General features: G+C 33.6%; 3 protein-coding genes and 1 pseudogene across 3 annotated transcripts; 1 reads left to right on the forward strand and 3 right to left on the reverse strand.

Moving 5' to 3' along the window:
• Positions 1 to 698: 698 nt before the first annotated feature.
• Positions 699 to 4088, reverse strand: LOC108319981 (linamarin synthase 2). Its single transcript, XM_017551316.2, has 2 exons — positions 3480 to 4088; positions 699 to 1813 (listed from the first exon to the last, which is right to left on the reverse strand). The coding sequence occupies exons 1-2, from the start codon at positions 3985 to 3987 to the stop codon at positions 876 to 878; spliced, it is 1446 nt and encodes a 481-aa protein (XP_017406805.1). The 5' UTR covers positions 3988 to 4088; the 3' UTR covers positions 699 to 875.
• A 3286-nt stretch (positions 4089 to 7374) lies between these two features.
• On the reverse strand, positions 7375 to 9300 carry LOC128197387 (uncharacterized). The gene is made up of 5 exons (XM_052879088.1): positions 8831 to 9300; positions 8623 to 8749; positions 8233 to 8511; positions 8046 to 8150; positions 7375 to 7962 (listed from the first exon to the last, which is right to left on the reverse strand). The coding sequence occupies exons 1-5, from the start codon at positions 9298 to 9300 to the stop codon at positions 7684 to 7686; spliced, it is 1260 nt and encodes a 419-aa protein (XP_052735048.1). The 3' UTR covers positions 7375 to 7683.
• Positions 9301 to 9362: 62 nt separating this feature from the next.
• LOC108322200 (protein NRT1/ PTR FAMILY 6.4-like) lies at positions 9363 to 10732 on the forward strand (annotated as a pseudogene).
• A 257-nt stretch (positions 10733 to 10989) lies between these two features.
• Positions 10990 to 14685, reverse strand: LOC128197388 (uncharacterized). The gene is made up of 3 exons (XM_052879089.1): positions 12383 to 14685; positions 12035 to 12305; positions 10990 to 11724 (listed from the first exon to the last, which is right to left on the reverse strand). The coding sequence occupies exons 1-3, from the start codon at positions 14683 to 14685 to the stop codon at positions 10990 to 10992; spliced, it is 3309 nt and encodes a 1102-aa protein (XP_052735049.1).
• Positions 14686 to 18300: the final 3615 nt, after the last annotated feature.

Here is an 18300-nt window from a genome sequence, read left to right on the forward strand (position 1 = left end):
TCTTCTTCCTCTGTAATCTTAGTGTAGTTGTAGCAAAGGCTTTAACTCTCTCTATTTTTCTCTCTTCCTTTTTTTTAATAATAAGTGCTGCACTTTTTCTTCAAACACTTTATATCTTCTTATAAATTATAAATTTTCTTCTTTTTTCTATGAACTTTTATTTTTCTTTAATATTATACTTTTCATGTAAGAGAGGGAGATTGATTTTAGACTCTTTAGGAAGAGTATCAGTTCTAGGCTCACGATGATACCAAGGGTGATTGGTACACAGTGATGAGTATTATACGTAAGGGATCTCACGATGTTCTTTCCTTCTATATTAATTTTACCTAACCATCCACCGTGTAACTTTCTAGAATATTTTCTATAGTTTAGGTTAGCTAATTTATCAAGTAATGTTAATCATCAAATGTTACATAAAAAGAATATAAACAACTATTCTTAGTTAAAAAAAGAAAAAAGATAAGTAACCATATATATGTCTATAATATTGTATGGATATAACAAATTTTTGAATGATATTGACTGTTTAAAACAATTGAAGATATCACCGAAGACAATAAGATAAATGTATAAACTCATTACCAGCTAAGTTTTTAAAGAAAAAGTACTTGGAAAAATAAAGATAACGTTGACGATATGTGAGAGCTTATATAACCGATAAACAAACATTGTTTCAACGTAAAGAACATAGAAAATTAGCTAGAATAAATCTGCATTTGAATTAAAAGATGTGACAATTAAAATTAAGACATTAAGCAATAAATCAACGTTACAACATACTTTGCAATGAAATAAAATTTAAATAGTTCACTTATTGATAAAAGCAGGTATTGCAAACCCAAACTTAGTAGAGAGTGATCATAAAAGAAGACTCAAGCAGCATTGCCAGAAAGAGCCTCCTTAATTAACTTATGGATGTTGTTGTAAGATGTTCCTCCAACATCAGTAGCTTTGATTGCTTTCTTCTTCCATTCCAAGGATTTTTGTCTGATTTCCTTTCCTTTATCTCCCTTTATCATTTCTGTGACAAGGTCAGATATCTCATCTCTCTTCACATCCTGATTAATCTCCATTCCTACCCCCCAATTTGCACACACATACCTGCAGTTTGTGTGTTGATCAGAAAAGAAAGGCCAACAAACCATAGGCACACCAGCATAAATGCCTTCAAGTGTAGAATTCCAGCCACAATGGGTTAGAAAAACCCCAACAGAGGGATGAGAAAGCACTTGCTCTTGCATGCACCAACTTGTTATATACCCTCTATCCTTGATTTCATCAAAGAATTCTTGTGGCAATGAATCAGATTCATCAGCTACTATGTCTGCCCTTTTGATCCATAAGAAAGGTAGCTTGCTGTTTGCAAGTCCCCATGCAAATTCTTTCAGGTGATGAGCTGTCATCACTGCTATGCTTCCAAAATTAACGTATACCACTGAGTTAGGTTCCCATTTGTTTAACCATGTTAAGCAGTTTGAGTCATTTTTCCACAAACTTGATCCAACTGACATGAAACCCTTCTCCTTCTCAGGAAAATGCCTACCAAGCAAGTCCAGTGGACCAATGGTGTATATGTTTGGGTTATATGACCTTAGAATCTCAAGCCCTTCTTCGTCTAAGTCTTCGAATGTGTTTATGATCACTGCCGAAGATTTCAGAGTGTTTCGTGACTCAGAATTCAAGAAATCATACAAAATATCATCCAAAGAAGTGACCCTGCAGAATGTTGGAAGGTCTCTCAGTCTCATGTTACTCATTCCTTTGATCCAATCCAGACTTATATCCAAAGCATCATCAATCTCTTTCTGATCTGAAATTTTTTACAAGAATATATATTATGTATGATTATGTTTAAAAATTCTATTGATCCTACGATATTTCAGATTGCTATGTTCATCATAAGAGACTCTACAATCTGTTTTCATCTCTGTTTAGAGTAAGATAAGAATTCATATTGTACCGTATGAACTTCACTATCCATTCCACGTTAATTCATAGAGTTAGAGTAATCCCTAGCCACAATAAATATATTAATCATTTATATGACATATTTTGTGTGTTCATTAATTAATAGAATTAGACTTACTTTTTAGCCATGTATGTTTATTTTATTTTCATTATCTTTTCAATAAAATGTGTCAACATGCTGTTAAAATAATGCACTCAATCAATTATAATGTTAATTTAAAAGTACATAATAAATACTTTTTTTCTTTATTTATATATTTCATGTTATTCTTATTTTATTTAACTTAATAAAACACAGTTATATCTCACTAATAATCAAAAAATTCTGATTTGCAGAGGCAAGCCTTGTAAGCCACTCAAATGCTTCAATCATTTGCGGGACCCACTGACAAGGGTGACGGAATAATTAAACTAAATATTGATGGAGTAAAATAAATTTCATTAATTAAAAAACTATTGAGAGAGTAATATAATGATTAAAAAAGGATGTAGGTATGGGTTTCCATAAGACAAACTTGCAATCTATTTATTTTCTGTCACGCTAAACTTCAAAAACAAAAGTATACTAATTTAAATTTTATTTTATCTTTTATGTTAAACCCATGATATTGATGAAAATATAAAATAAGAAATGAAAATACACAAATCTAATCAAATTTATGAATATTCTGAAATCTGTAAAATAAATGATGAGAAAAATAAATTAAAAAAGAACTCATATATTAAAAAGTAAAAGGGTCTAAAATTAAAATTTATAAAACATTAAATAATTTATTTATCTTCCTTCCGCTTATATTTATTTGAGAAAATAAATAATATATTTTTGTAACAAGCATTTTGGATTTATCATCGATTAAAAGTGTTGAGATAAACCATCATAAAAAGAAGTATTCTGTTTTTTCTTTTTGTGTACATTCTCATAATTTCTTTTGGAATAAACATTTTTCTACTTATGGTCAGTGTCTCCCAACCGATCAACCCATAAAACCTGTATCAGAAGACGTGGTTGATTTTGACAGTTCATACACAACTATATCCTTTTATTATCATTCATTTATTGTGAGCATTGACTAATATTTTAATAAATGTTTTAACTTTTAAATCTATTAAGTCATGTTTTTGTGACCTTATATCAACAAAAATTTTAAATTATATATTTATAATTTATTTTAAATTCACTCGACCGACAAATTATGATAAATACATAATTTTAGTGAAATATATTCACATGACATGATGATGAAAAAATTAAGAGATTTGATTGGGTGACCTTTCTTGGGTAGGAAAATGTAAAAATATTTTAAAATAAGTTAATAGTTTTGTATTTTGATATTTTAAATCCATAAAAATATTATTGAATATGTAGATTAATTAATATAAAGTTACTTATAAATTAATTTGATATTATTTAACTAATATAATTAAAATATTTTTGTTTAGGAAATGATATTGAAAAGTAAGTTGTAAACATAAAAGAAAGTAAAAGAGGGAAAAAGATAAAATTGAACCTTTGAATGGAACCATGCCAAGTGCAACGAGTTCATCAAATTGCAAATATCCGACATAACCACAGACAGAGGCTGTCCAAAGTTGAACTTCTGGAATGCCCATGTCCTTTGCAACTTTTCCGGCAAAGCCCATAATCCCATCAGCAATGACGCAACTAATTGGAGGCACACCCTCTGTGGCCTTGAGCTTCAACACCAACTCTTTGAAAGGGCCATAACAGGTTTTTCTGGTTGAATCACAGAGCAATGGAATGTCCTGAGTTGCATCCTTATCAGAAGGAGGCAATCCATCTGGTATGGTCTCATACGCGAAATCAGGGAGACCCTTAACAAATTCTGGTCCATGAGACTTGATAAAACGCCTGTGGTTGTACTCACTATTCACAAAGGTTATGTAGAAACCCTTGCAACGAAGGATCTTTGCCAGCTGCATCATTGGGTTTATATGGCCCTGTGCAGGGTATGGCACACAAACAATGTGAGGCTTTGGAGTTTCAACTGAGGCCATTTTTTTAGTCACTCAGTAAGAAACCTCAACACAACGACACTGTTTCTCAAGTGTAAGGTGTACAAAGATTGCTATGCAGTGTGCTTTAGCATCCCTCCTTCCATCTTATATACAGAAACAGAGACCAACGGTTGGTCTACATTAAATTCACAACTGATAATGATGTCTTCGATAAAAAAATCACTGATGTCACTGTTAAAGTAGAACCACACGGTAAATGGATCGATCACGTGGACACAAACTATTTCTATTTCACTTATTTTAACTAAAATTAATTGTCCACATCAAAATTAATTATACGTCACCCCTTGAAAATAAATCTCATGACCATGAATGTATGTGTATATATAATGAGTGGTTTTGTCATTTCCTAGAGAGAAACGTAGTATGGAAAAATCTAATAATAGAAAAAAATAAAAATGGAATAAAAGAAAGTTGCTTTTCTTTTAAAAGAATTTTTTTTAACACATTAGTAAAAGGAATAGTTGTTTCGTTAAAAAAAATTATTTGATTGAATAAAATTAAATAAATATATTTTTAAATTTTTTAATATTAGATTTTGTTATTTATTTAGGTTATTATATTTTATTATCAATGGATTTTTTGAGAAAAAATATTTTATTTATTTATTTATTCATTTTCAAGACACCATAATGAAAGGGATTGAGTAATCAAATTAGAAAAAAATAAGATTAAGTTGAATGTATTTATTGATTATGTTTTGTAATATTATTTTCATTGTGTTGTATTTATTACAATGCTTTTTCTTGCGTAGCATGGTAGAAAAAAATGGTGGTACCACTCAATTTGTTTTTTCAATATTTTCATCCATTTTTTTTATCTACCACACAATTTGGTTTCTCTATCATTAAGACAGTTGATTAATGTACACAAATGTGTTAATAGAAGAGGAAATTAGGTATGAGTGTAAAGAAAAGTCTACTAGTTGACGTAAATGTTCAGTAAAAGATTGAATGCGTGTAATTACTAAATTCATATACTTTTTTTTTAATGAAATTATGTATAGCTTTTTCATTCTCATATTTTCTTTTTTCTCAATATAAAAGACCTTATTTTATTTTAACTTTATTTATTTTTTACTTTTCTGTTTTTTTAATATGATAGAAGGTGAATTATTTTTCTCCTTGATAGGACATATTTATGAGATTATTGTTATTGTATAAAATGATTTTTTATTTCATTTTTTTATAAAATTTATAGTATATTATCCCACTTTTATGATATCAAAATATTTTAATTTTATATCATATGTACATATTATATATAATTTAAATATTTTATTATTCTTAAATTTCAAACTTATTCCATTAATTATAACTCTTTCTTTAAAAATGTTTAAAAGACTAAGTCCAACTGGGACTAATATAGTAATACTTACTAACAAAACAAGAAGGCTTTTTCTTTTTCTTATTCTTTTTTAAGAAAAAGAAAAATACTTTTTGAAGTGGAAGTTTAAAGTTGTTTTCTCTCTCACTTCCACGACTATAGAAATTTCAAATTTGTTTTACTCAGAGTCCAGTTTATAACAGATAATAAGATTGTGGCTAGTGTGAAAGCCTCTCACCATGGAAGATTAATAACCGTTGAATATTTTTTGTTTTCAATCGCATGGTTTTCTCTTTCTTTATTATTTTTTATTTCACTCTTTCTTTTAATTTCTTTTCTCTTCCTTCAAAACTACATGTCCGTTTCTGACAAGGATTACTTTTTTCTTTTTTTCCTCTTAGCTTCTTACTTCTACGACGGTAGTCCATTTTTGTCAATGCATACTCGACCATTTCCAAGTAATTTATTTAAATTAAATGAAACTTTAATATGTAACTTTTATGGAAAATTAAGAAATAGTAAGAGTATGAACCAACTTTTCTCTTCTTCAATCATCGTTATGGAAAACACGCACATTTAAGAAATAAAGGTTTACAGTAATATGATTAAAAGTTTTTTTCAAATAAACGTGATAATTTATTGGTATAGAATATTTGAAATATATCTTCCAGAAAAATCTAACAATAATATAAAAACTGATGATCCATCTTGATTAGTGATTGAAATGAATAAGAATATTCGAAATTCTAAATGTCAAGATTCTTTGTATTAACAATTCCTTAACAAAAAACGTACCAATGTAAAAATAATTACATTTTTAAGAATATAAATAAAAAGAAAGTCAGAAATTCAATACGTTAAAGTGTTTACCTAACACTCAAAAAATAGACCCCATGTTACCTATACCCTATTTATCTACGCCTCCTCGTTAACTACCAATAGACGGGTCTAATGTCCCACCCTACTTGTCAAATAATAATGGAATAACATTAATTTGATATAGTGATACATCAGTTTTTATTAAAACAATATAATTTATAATAGGTTATAAATGAGGATCAATTGGTAAACTTTATACTCTTTTAAATTTAAAGATTTGGTTGAACAATTTTTCATTTCGTTGGTGGTGTTGTTTTCTTGTTTGAGTGGGATTTTCTTTTTCTTTCAGTGCAGTGCTCAGGGCTTTCATAGCTGCCAACGTGGTTCCATCTTGCAGAGTTAACAAACACTAGTATAGAAAGGATATTTAATGTCTGTTATTTTCGTCTTTTAACGTCAGTTCCAGAATCGACATCTTTGTGGGTGACGTTAATCAAACGTCGGACTCAAACAGGTGTGTCGTCTTTATAGACGTCGGTTACACTACAAGAAAAAAGTGTATTACATACAGCAAAAATCCGTATATAAGACTCAAAATCCGTATATATTCTGTGTTTATATACGGATTACATACGGACAAAAATCCGTATATAATACCATTGTAGCTAAGTTTACATACGGATTTATCCGTATATAACTTATATACGGAAATTATATACGAATTTATCCGTATATAAGTTATATACGGAAATATCCGTATATAACTTATATACGGAAATTATATACGGATTTATCCGTATATAAGTTATATACAGAAATATCCGTATATAACTTATATACGGAAATTATATACAGATATTCCCGTATATAAGTTATATACGGAAATATCCGTATATAACTTATATACGACAATTATATACGGATTTATCCGTATATAAGTTATATACGGAAGTTATATACGGATATATCCGTATATAATGGTTTAACAGGAGCTAAATAAATTCTCTGTATATAGCAGTTCCCCCATGCACAATATACAAGCAGACCTGGATATTATAGTGAACATTCAGCATTGTTATAAACAAACCTGGACATTATACATTACACATTGACATATAAATTTAATAAGGTTTTCAGATACACTTAATCCACAAAGGAAACATTTATGAATACATAAATATTGTTTACATCAATATAACTGCAACATTTGGTAAGTTCATAAACAGATTGTAGTTGTTGTTCTAAATAAGTTCAACAGTAATGGAAATAAGTTCTATAAAATGCCTAATAATGCATGTAATCATTTCCATCTTGTGGTTTTTCATCTGGTGGTTGCTGGTGTGGTGGTTGCTGTTCTGGAGGTTGCTGTTCTGGAGGTTGCTGTTCTGGTTGGACTATATTGGGTACGTCATTTTGAACTTGAGGATTTGGAAGGTTTAAAAATTGTTGTGCAGCCGCGGCGGCTGAAGGCGGAAGGAATGGCAGGAGGACGCCAATAAAGCCTTCAAGATTTTGAAGCTGCTGACCATATTATTGTAACTGCGATTTCAGGTTAAGAATTTCTTCTGAATTTTGAGGTTGAGCAGTAGAAGATGCCTGTGTTTGTTGGATGTAACTATCAACACAGTCATCTTGGGAAGTGACATTTCCAATGCCGTATACGCGTCCCTTGTATTTTCCACCAGCAGCCTCTAACCAACATCGGTTTCTCAATCTTTCCTCCTCCGCAGGGTCTAGAGGAGAAGATGTTGAGACACCAACAGATGCAGTCTCAGATCTAATTTGAGAAAATTTTGCAACAAATTGTTCCTGTTAAATGAATAAATATTATCATTACACATGAGGTTTAAAAACCGAAAATTTATAATGTGATAGAGTTAGTACAAACTTACATGGGTCCGCCTAGACCTTTCGTCCACAAAATCTCCTGTTGATTGACGAATATGTGTCTGCTGAAATATTTCATCAACATGCACAGACCGACCAAGCTCTTGTGACTGCAAACAAAAGGAGTTGTTACTAAATATTTGTAAAGTTTATGATTACAAATATAACAAAAAAAATGTACAAGTTATATACCAAACGAATAGCATGCTCATGCACGCTTATAGATCCTCCAGTGTGCAAACAACCACCCTTTTCAGATGTCCGATTCTTCTTTGCCGTTTCACACTTTTGTCTATAAAGTGGCATGTTCCACTTTTCCAAAAGAGCATTCCAAGTATCGTCCCCCAGCCAATCAAGTCTTTTTCCTAGAGTTCTAGCTTTTTTATACATCTTTGAGAGTCTATGAGATGCCTTGGTGTGATAATTTTTTTTGACCTTTTCCTCATCTTCAGGCTTCCATGAAACCCTTCTCTGTTATATTAGAAATAATAGGTTTGAATAAGTAAACAAGTTCAAAGTATAAATTAAATGCAGGACACCAACTATTGACTTGTAACAGGATTAGGAATGAAAAGTGTTTACCTTAAAACGTTCGAAGAAGACATCTCTGGTTGACTTAGGGATTGAGCCCCATGTTAGCCATGGCTCATCAAACTGTTCCTTGATGGTGGCTGTGATTGCCTTGGATGCAGTTTTTGTAGGATAAAAGCTAAAACAAAATTAAACTCAAACATTACAATAATACAACAATGAATTGTCTATATATTAATTGAGTTATTTTTTTTCTTACCCTCCTCCAATGGGTGTAATGATTGGACGACTATTGGAACATTCTTCCATGTTATTGGCGGCTAAACTAGAATGTGGATCTACATCCTCTATACCAGGTGATGCTGCAAAATTTCTCGGAGTTGATGGGTTAGAACCAACATTGGGAGAGAGTGAAGCCATTCGATAAGGAGGCACTTGGTATGGAGTGGGTGTCAAGCCAGGCACTTGTATCGGAGGTGGAAAAGATGTACCAATAGAGGTAGGTGAAGATGTAGGAACTTGATGTGGAGTGGGAGTGAAGCCAGGAACAACTAATGGAGGTGGAACAGATCTAGCAGTAGAGGTAGAGGTAGGTGTAGTTGGTTGACTGGTTGAACCAATTTCATTATTGAAACGTGTCATCAACTTCACTACGTAAGATTTCTTCCCCTTCCCCTTATCAGAATTTCCTGAAGGTGGAATAGGAGGGCCAGAAGGACCTGATGCCATATTCTTGAACATAATATATATTTTTATACAATAGAAGAAAAGAAAATTTAGAAAAATGTACAATGAGAGATAAATGCAATAAAACTGTATTAGTAAATGTTTAATCTTAAGACTTACATTCATAAGAACTTAAGATTGTGGACAACATTATAAATGGAACAAAAATATTTCTTCTTATTTGTTCATTAATCTAAATACCACCAATAATTTAATCCCAGTGGTAAGATAAAAAGATTGTTTTTCTTAAATGAACTTTTGGGGGGTGACTAAGTGTTGTTAAGAGAGTAAGTGCTAGTATAGCTTGTGAGTCCACTGGCTTAACTTGGATTAGTTGGAAACTGAGTTGACTTCTCCACGTGAAGGATCTAAGACAAATAAAAAATAAATCTAACTGAGTTGCGAGGATTGAAGTACATACATTCTGCAAATGTTTGTACTTAATTGTTGATGTGTTAATGATTTTTCAGTTTTCCCCCTCTGTTGTTTATAGGTTCTGATTGCAAGTCATGAAGAGGAGGAAAAAGAGACAGAAGTCATTGCTGCTGTGGATTTTCGAGGCCACCCAGTAGACAAGACAAAAACTGGAGGATGGCTAGCAGCAGGGCTCATCTTAGGTTTACATTAATCTCAATCCATAGAAATTGGAGTCATGTTCTCAAGGTTGAACCAAATTTGGCTCCAACAAAATCCTTTTTTTTAAAACAGGTACTGAACAGGCCAAGAATATGTGTGATGGGCATAGCCATGAATTTAGTGACCTACTTGGTTAGAGATTTGAATCTCCCTTCACCTGATTCTGCCACCATAGTTACCAATGTCATGGGAACTGTCAACCTTCTTGGCCTTGTTGGTGGCTTCCTTGCTGATGCCAAACTTGGCAGATACCTCACTGTTGCCATATCTACAACCATCGCTGCTGTGGTATGTTAAAAGATTTGCATATTTTGATACACTCAATAGTCACTTAACTCATTTCTTTGGCTTTTAACCAGACTTAGGCAACCAATTTTCTCTCTTCCCTTAAGGGAAAGTGGTTTTCAAGTGCAAATTATATAAAATGAATAAAAGAATGTTCACTATTTACTCTTAACATCTTTCTATCTATACTAGAAGTCAGTAATTAGTTTTCATGTCACTTGTGTTGGACCAGGGAGTGAGTTTGTTAACTGCGGCTACCACCATTCCTAGCATGAGGCCCCCCACATGCAGTGGTGTCAGAAAACAACACCATGAATGCATTCAGGCTACTGGCAAACAATTGGCTTTGTTATATATAGCACTTAACACTATACCGGTGGGTGGAGGAGGAATAAAATCCAATGTCTCGGGTTTGGGGTCTTTCAAACAATCACTTTATACAATTAATTTTTTATACAATCAATAATAATACAGTTTCCACATAAAACTTATATGTATGACTAGAGCAGTGTAAGCCACAAGCTGAGACATTTACCTCGTACCCCCCCCATTTATTTAGGCTCCAAATTTTCTATTATATTCCTTTAATAATTTAACTAAATTATGCGATGAAAACTTTTGTTGAAGAAATCAATCTTGATTTTTTTAAATGAAGATATTGCTATAAACTCTATTAGTAAATGTTTAATCTTAAGACTTACATTCATAAGAACTTAAGATTGTGGACAACATTATAAATGCATCAAAAATATGGAGGAACACACCCTAACTCTATTCAGTGCTAGAACTATGAAATTCATCTTCATTGTCATCTTCACCCTGTTCCTCTGCATTGTATTCTTCTGATTCCGTTGTATCTTCATCTATCTGCCCTTGAAATGATGAAATATTGTTAGGGTTCACTTCTTCAAGAGCAGCGTCTACATCTTCTAATCGGACTACTTCTTCAACGTCAATGACGTCATTAACATGTGACATTTCCTCCACTTGGTATGGCACATCGGCTTCTACATCATTCGAATCAATGCGACCTCTAGGCCTCGTTTTTATCGCAACACACCAACCTCGTTTGTCCGTGCGTGATGTAGGATATGGTACATAATACACTTGTTGTACATTATGTGCAATTATAAAAGGATCAAACAACACATATCTTTTATCCATTCGAATATCCACAATGCCATACTTTGAATCCACCCTTGTACCTACTCTCGATGGATCAAACCAATCACAATAAAATAATACAATTTTCTTTTCTGTGGTTGTTGAATTGTATTCGAACTCATAAATGTGTTTAATGACACCATAGAAATCATCTTGACCTCCTTCTGTTAGCCCTTTAACATGAACCCCACTATTTATTGTCTTCTTGCCCTGACTCCATGCATGCGTATGAAATTTGTATCCATTAGCAAAGAATGTGTGCCATTCCTTTACACACCTTAAAGGACCAAGTGATAAATCTCTAAGATGTTGGTTCCTCACACTTAAAGGATCGTTATGAACCTACAACCATTCAGGATATGAACCTAATCAACAATGTAATGATTAAAGAATTAAGGAAGAAATGAATGTGTTAGAATGATAGGAAGTCGTACTTTTTTCCTGAACCACAATGGGAAATTAGCATGTATGTATGTCGAACTGTTTGACTCAAATAGTTGATAGGTATGTAAGAATGACCTGTTGACATGTATGACGAGATTAGATCAAAGACAATGCATGTAATCAAATGAAAAAACCTCCTATGGGTAATATAATTGATTTTGGAGGCTTACTCAAGGTAAGGTTCAACTTCATTGCAATTGATCAATACATGAACATGAGCTGATCTCAATTCTTCATCACTTAACCAATGTGTTGATTCCCTCCCAGAATGACGACTAGGTTGGTCAAACACTGATAATGTTTTTGTTAGGCTTTCTATTTGAATGTCTACTTCATTTCTACTGCTTTGTGGTGTTAACATGAAGTTTTTGAAATAGTGGGAACAAAAATGAGTTGTTTCTCTGTGCAAGTATGATGCGCAAATAGAACCTTCAACCCTAACTTTATTCTTTACTGAACGTTTAGCATATCCCATGAACCTACAAATTTGAAACTGATATGTTAGGATTTTTGAATTATGCGTAGTAAATTGAACGATAAGATGTCATATTGTCACCTTTCAAATGGGTACATCCACCTATAGTGGACTGGTCCACCAAGTCGTGCCTCATATGGAAGATGGATAGGGAGATGTTCCATAGAATCAAAGAATGAAGGAGGAAATATTCTCTCCATCTTGCACAGAATGAGAGGAATGTTTTCTTCCATCTTCGCTAGGTCATCCTTGTTCAATGTAGTAGAACACAAATCTCTAAAGAAATGACTTATCTCTGTAATGAGATTGAGAACATGAGACGGTAAAGAACTAAACGCAATAGGAAGTAAGCATTCCATAAACACATGGCAGTCATGGCTTTTCATCCCAATGAGCTTTCCCCTATTCACATCAACACACCTTGACAAGTTAGAAGAATATCCATCAGGCATCCTAAGAGCTTTTACCCAATGACAGACTTCTTTTGTTTGATCTGCTGAAAGTGTATAATTTGCTTTTGGCTTATACATGTTTCCATTGGTATGCCTTTTTAGCTCCAAATCTTTTCGTCTACAGTACAAAGCTATATCCATTCGGGCCTTCTCATTGTCTTTTGTCTTCCCCACAACATTCATCACAGTATTAAAGATGTTGTCAAAGAAATTTTTTTCAATGTGCATGAAATCAAGATTATGCCTTAACAAATTATCCTTCCAATAGGGTAGATCCCAAAAGATGCTTTTTTTTGTCCAATTATGCCACTCACCGTATCCATCAATTCTTGGTGCACCATTTTCAGTTATTTTAGGATAACCATTGATTCTATTCCAAACTTCTACTCCCGTAAGATATGGTGGTGCGTCATCCATCTCCACTTCCCCCTTCTTGAAAGCATTCCTATTCCTCCTAAAGGCATGGTCATTCGGTAAAAACCTCCGATGGGAGTCAAACCATGAATTTTTTGCCCCATGATATAATCTAAAAGCCTTTGTATCTTCCATACAATGTGGGCATGCCAGTTTACCATGAGTGCTCCAACCGGACAACATACCATAAGCAGGAAAATCATTAATTGTCCACATCAGCATGGCCCTCAAAATAAAGTTATGTTTCCTTGAAATATCATATGTTATGACACCCGTCCACAACTTCTTCAATTCGTCTATCAAGGGCTCTAAGTACACATCTATGCCAACCTTTGGATTGAATGGCCCGGGAATGAGACATGTCAAGAACATGTAAGGTTTAGACATGCACATTTCTGGAGGAAGATTATAAGGGGTGACAATAACTGGCCAACATGAATATGGTATATTTGATGCCTGTACATATGGGTTAAAACCGTCAGAGCATAAACCGAGTCGTACATTGCGTGGCTCGGTACCAAAGTCAGGATATACTCTATCAAAGTGCTTCCAAGCCTCTCCATCGCATGGATGACGCAATACACCATTCGTCGACATGTTCTGATAGTGCCAAGTCATTTCTCCTGCAGTTTGTGTTGAGGCATACATTCTTTGTAGTCTAGGAATTAATGGCAAATAGAACATTGATTTCATAGGAACTTGCTTTGTAGTAGTTGCTCCCATATTACGTGGTTGATATCTTGGCTTTCCACAAAATTTGCATTCAAGCAACGCGCCATCATTCTTACCATATTCATTATCATAGAAGAGCATGCAACCATCCACGCAACAATCAATCCTCTGCGATTGTAATCCCAACTTTGATACACACTTTTTTGCTTCGTAGTATGTTTTAGGCAAACCTGATTTGATGGGTGTTGCATCCATAACCATTTTTGCAATAAAATCTATGCATTGGTTAGGAATATTCCAATTTGACTTGCAAGCTAATAGTCTGACACACATTGATAATTTCGAGTCTGATGCTCCTCCATACAACGGTTGGTTTTCATCCAACAAAAAATTAAAAAACCTTTGTGTTTCTTCATTCGGAGCCTCTTCAATGTTATTAGAAGTAGATGCTTGCCACGACTCATTTTGCCCAAGAGCATCATGCACCATGTCTTCCATTGTTTGAAATTGGTTAATTTGACCACCTTCCGTCTCTACAGCCCTCCAACTTTGATGATTCTGTACATCATCTTCTGGTATTATTTCCCCATTATCCTCCCAAATGAAATAATTAGGCTTGAAACCGTTCTTGTAAAGGTGAACTTTGACAACTCTTTCGTGCAGAATCTTTGTACAATCGCACTTTAAACATGGACATCGAAGACCCCCACCTCTACGATAACGTTCTTGTTCACAAGCTTTAGTTATAAACTCTTCAACACCTAATACAAAAGACTCTTTCAAAGCACCTCTTCCTCTATGACACCTATCATACATCCATGCACGATTTGATGGGGAACGATCCATGTTCTGTACATAAATCGATTACAAAACAATTAGCCAATGCTTAATATACGTCTCTATATTATGACACGTACCCTATCAAATGGCTTCCTAAAGAATAACCTAAATTAATTTAGGTCCTCTTCTCTCTATCTTAGAATGTTTTTCAACATGTAAAATGCATGGAATGGGGTAATTAGGGGTTCATACATCATTAAAGAAAGATAATAAAATTCTCAATACAGTACTGGAATAAGAGAAACTTAAAATCAGTGGTGATACCAAATTTGACAGCAAAATAGTCAAAACTAGTGTTAACATCAAATGGGTTTTCTCCTAGTCTCAAATAAAGATAAGATATCAAAAAACTAAAGCATAATAAAATTCCTAATTCTACCTAGTCTAGGTAGCCTAAAATGTGGTTAATGAGTCAAAACACAACCACTAGACCTGGGTTCGGACAATGGGTATTGATTTGGAATGAGGCCAAGAATTTAATGAAAACTTTGTCTTCTTGCTGCTGCATTAAGCTAATTGAATTGGAGATGCAAGTTGCTGCTGTAACAGAATTTACAGCTTGCTGGACAGTGATGTTTAGCTGCTGTTGAGTCTTCCTTCTTGCTCCACTTTCAATGCTCAAACCACTTCCTAGGAGGCTACCAAAGTAGGAGAAGGATTCTAGTGCTGGATGCCCCAAAGAGCTTGCACATACACTCCAAAACTTAGCAAAATCACACCAATCAGTTTAAAAATCTGCACCAAACTATGCTGCTGTTTGCACCAAACTATGCAACTGTTTTGACACTTAGGATGCCAAACAAAATACACACAACAATTTGGAACAGCACAACAATGAAAGGTACACAAAAGGAACTTATCAAAGGCACTAGAATGGATGAAGAAAGCAAGAAAAACACAAGCACAGTTCAGAAATTCTTCCAACAATGTAATTTAAACCAGAATTACCAAAACAGTTGCTGGAAAAAAATCAAAATCTGCACAAAAAAAATAAAGATGAACTAAAATGGTGGTTTTGGAACCCAAAATGAGTAGCAGTGTTTCAGCAGCTTGGATGAATGTTCAAACAACTTTTATTCATGATATTAAACATGTTTAAACTCTTAAACAGCTAAATTAATGCTTACTACTCAAATTCACTGGTCCACTTCCAATTTTAACTCAAAATTAATGGTTTAAGTATCCAATCTGCATATAACTTCAATTTTGACCAAATGAACAGTATTAGCAACTTTTAATCATCCATTTAGACTTGTTCAAACTGTCCAAACACACAGAAATAGCAGATTCCGAATTTCACGCATGCTATGGCTCAATTATGCAGCAAAACCATCAATCAAACAACCAAATTTAGCTTTTCATGGAATCAAAGACTTGACAGCAAATGCAATGACTCAAAGAAGTGTATAAACACAGATCTAAGCTAGATTTAATGTTCTTAGCATGACCAAATTCAGATTACACCAATTCAAATAGATTAGCACGGTGAAGAGCTACAATTTCAAGCTGAAATAGTGAATGGTTAAGGATTTTGAGCAACCACACTATGCATATTGCATTTTAGTGCTTATTCTGGTTTGCTATACCTTAAGACACATTCAACAACATTATACAATGTTGTACCAAGCTCCAGAATCAAAGAAAAACTGCTGAAACAGTTTTAGACGTGTTGGACCAGATTTAATTTCTGCAACAGAATTCACACCAAATTCAAATCTCATTTGCCCTTTTAATGCTTCAGCTTGTATAACCCAGGCTAGATCAAGTCCTCATTGCCTTATTTGGTATATATACAGCTTGTTTAGCACTTGCAAATCAATTAACACAAAATACTCCAGCAGAATCAGGAAACTAAACAAAACAAAAAAAATATAATACAACAATTGCACAAGACTATAACAGCACTGAATTTTGAATTATAACGCTGGAATTGACTCAAACAATGAAGTTTCACCGATTAAAATGAAAGGACAACATCAACACACAAAGGATACTCAAATTGAACTACTTGAAAAGTAATACACAGCTAAACAAAAATGAAAAACAGCACCTCTGGAAACAAAACAGAACACTGATTTGGAAAACCGAAACAGAAATTAGATCACCATTGGAAGCAGAAAATGGAAGAGGAGCTTAGCTCTGGTTTGCGTGGACAACCAAGGCTCTAGATACCACTTGATGGAAGCTTAGCCATGCTTAGAATGACCTGGGCCTTGCAGACAAAGCTTCAAAAACCGAGATCAGTATTGGTGCAGCGGATTGAAATCAACACTGTGGATGCAGCGAAAATTGACTGAGATTGATTGATGGTTGGTGTGTTTGAGTGGAATGAGTATGTATGGGAACCTCACAGCTCATAAGTCATTCCATCAATTCTTGTAGCTCACAAGAAATAAATCCAATGAGAAAGGGGAACTGTTCAAGGATTTCATAAGAGGAGTGACACTAAGCTAGGGAGGTCTGGACAACCTCAAAGACTTTCAAAGGGAAAACATGAAAACTATAACAAATATGGGTCACCTTTCTCATTTCTAATGTGACCCCTAGCTCTCATGTACCTAGCTTCACCATTGCTTAAGCCCAATTCATATACTACATCAAAAGAGGATACTTGTTGGACATAGTAGATGTCATAACTGAGGAGATTTCAAAGTTTCATGTTCTGAACCTAATGGCTTGGCCTGGAGACAGACCCTTTCAAATGGGGGAATCTAGTGTAGTTATAGTGGTAGAAGAGCAACCACAACCATAACAACTAACACCACCACAAAAAAACTTAGTAAAATCCAACACCAGTACCTCAACAACAACAACAATAGCCATAACAGGACACCTCTTCAGAGCATATTTAATTTGTTAGCACTACTCTACAAGAAAAAGTTCCTTATAATGAATGAACAAAGGAAGGAAGATCTGAAGGAAGCAAGCTAGAGTCTTCTGAACCAGAGGACTTCTTTGACTTTAAGATGGATGCATTATCTTGAGGAATCATTACTCAGGCTCTTTTCTTTGCTTTCAGATATCATATAATACATTGTATTAATTTTTATTTAATTATTTTTTATAGTTTGATGGGATGAGAGAAAAAGAAGATAAAGATGGGAACTAAACATACCAACGTATCTTTATCTTAACACTACTCTAACTATAATAACTATCTCCATTATACCTAACTCATCATTTTCAATCCAAATCCATATCACTTCCTGTTTACCTCTTTTCTACCAATATTTTCCTTCCCACTACTTCTCATTCTAAACCTAACCAATAAATCAATTCAACTCCTCTTCTGTAACATCTTTACTCTCACTCTATATATCTCTCTCTCATATTATATAATTGACACTTACATTCTTCTTATGCTACATTTTAGGGGAAATATATTGACTAAAGTTTAATAGGACAGGAGGCTTTACCATAGAAGGATAGTGTGGTATGATATGGTCAAGTGTATTTGATGTAATCAAATCATACAATACTTCCCTATACACCCAACACAGATTGAACAGGATTTGGAAAACTAATTAATCAAACAAACTCAAACAAACAATGATTAAAAAATCAGAACACAAGACAGTAAACGATAACGATGAACAACACGTCAATTGAAGAAAACTAATA

This window comes from Vigna angularis, chromosome 6 (assembly GCF_016808095.1).
Source record: "Vigna angularis cultivar LongXiaoDou No.4 chromosome 6, ASM1680809v1, whole genome shotgun sequence".
NCBI classification, from domain to species: domain Eukaryota; kingdom Viridiplantae; phylum Streptophyta; class Magnoliopsida; order Fabales; family Fabaceae; genus Vigna; species Vigna angularis.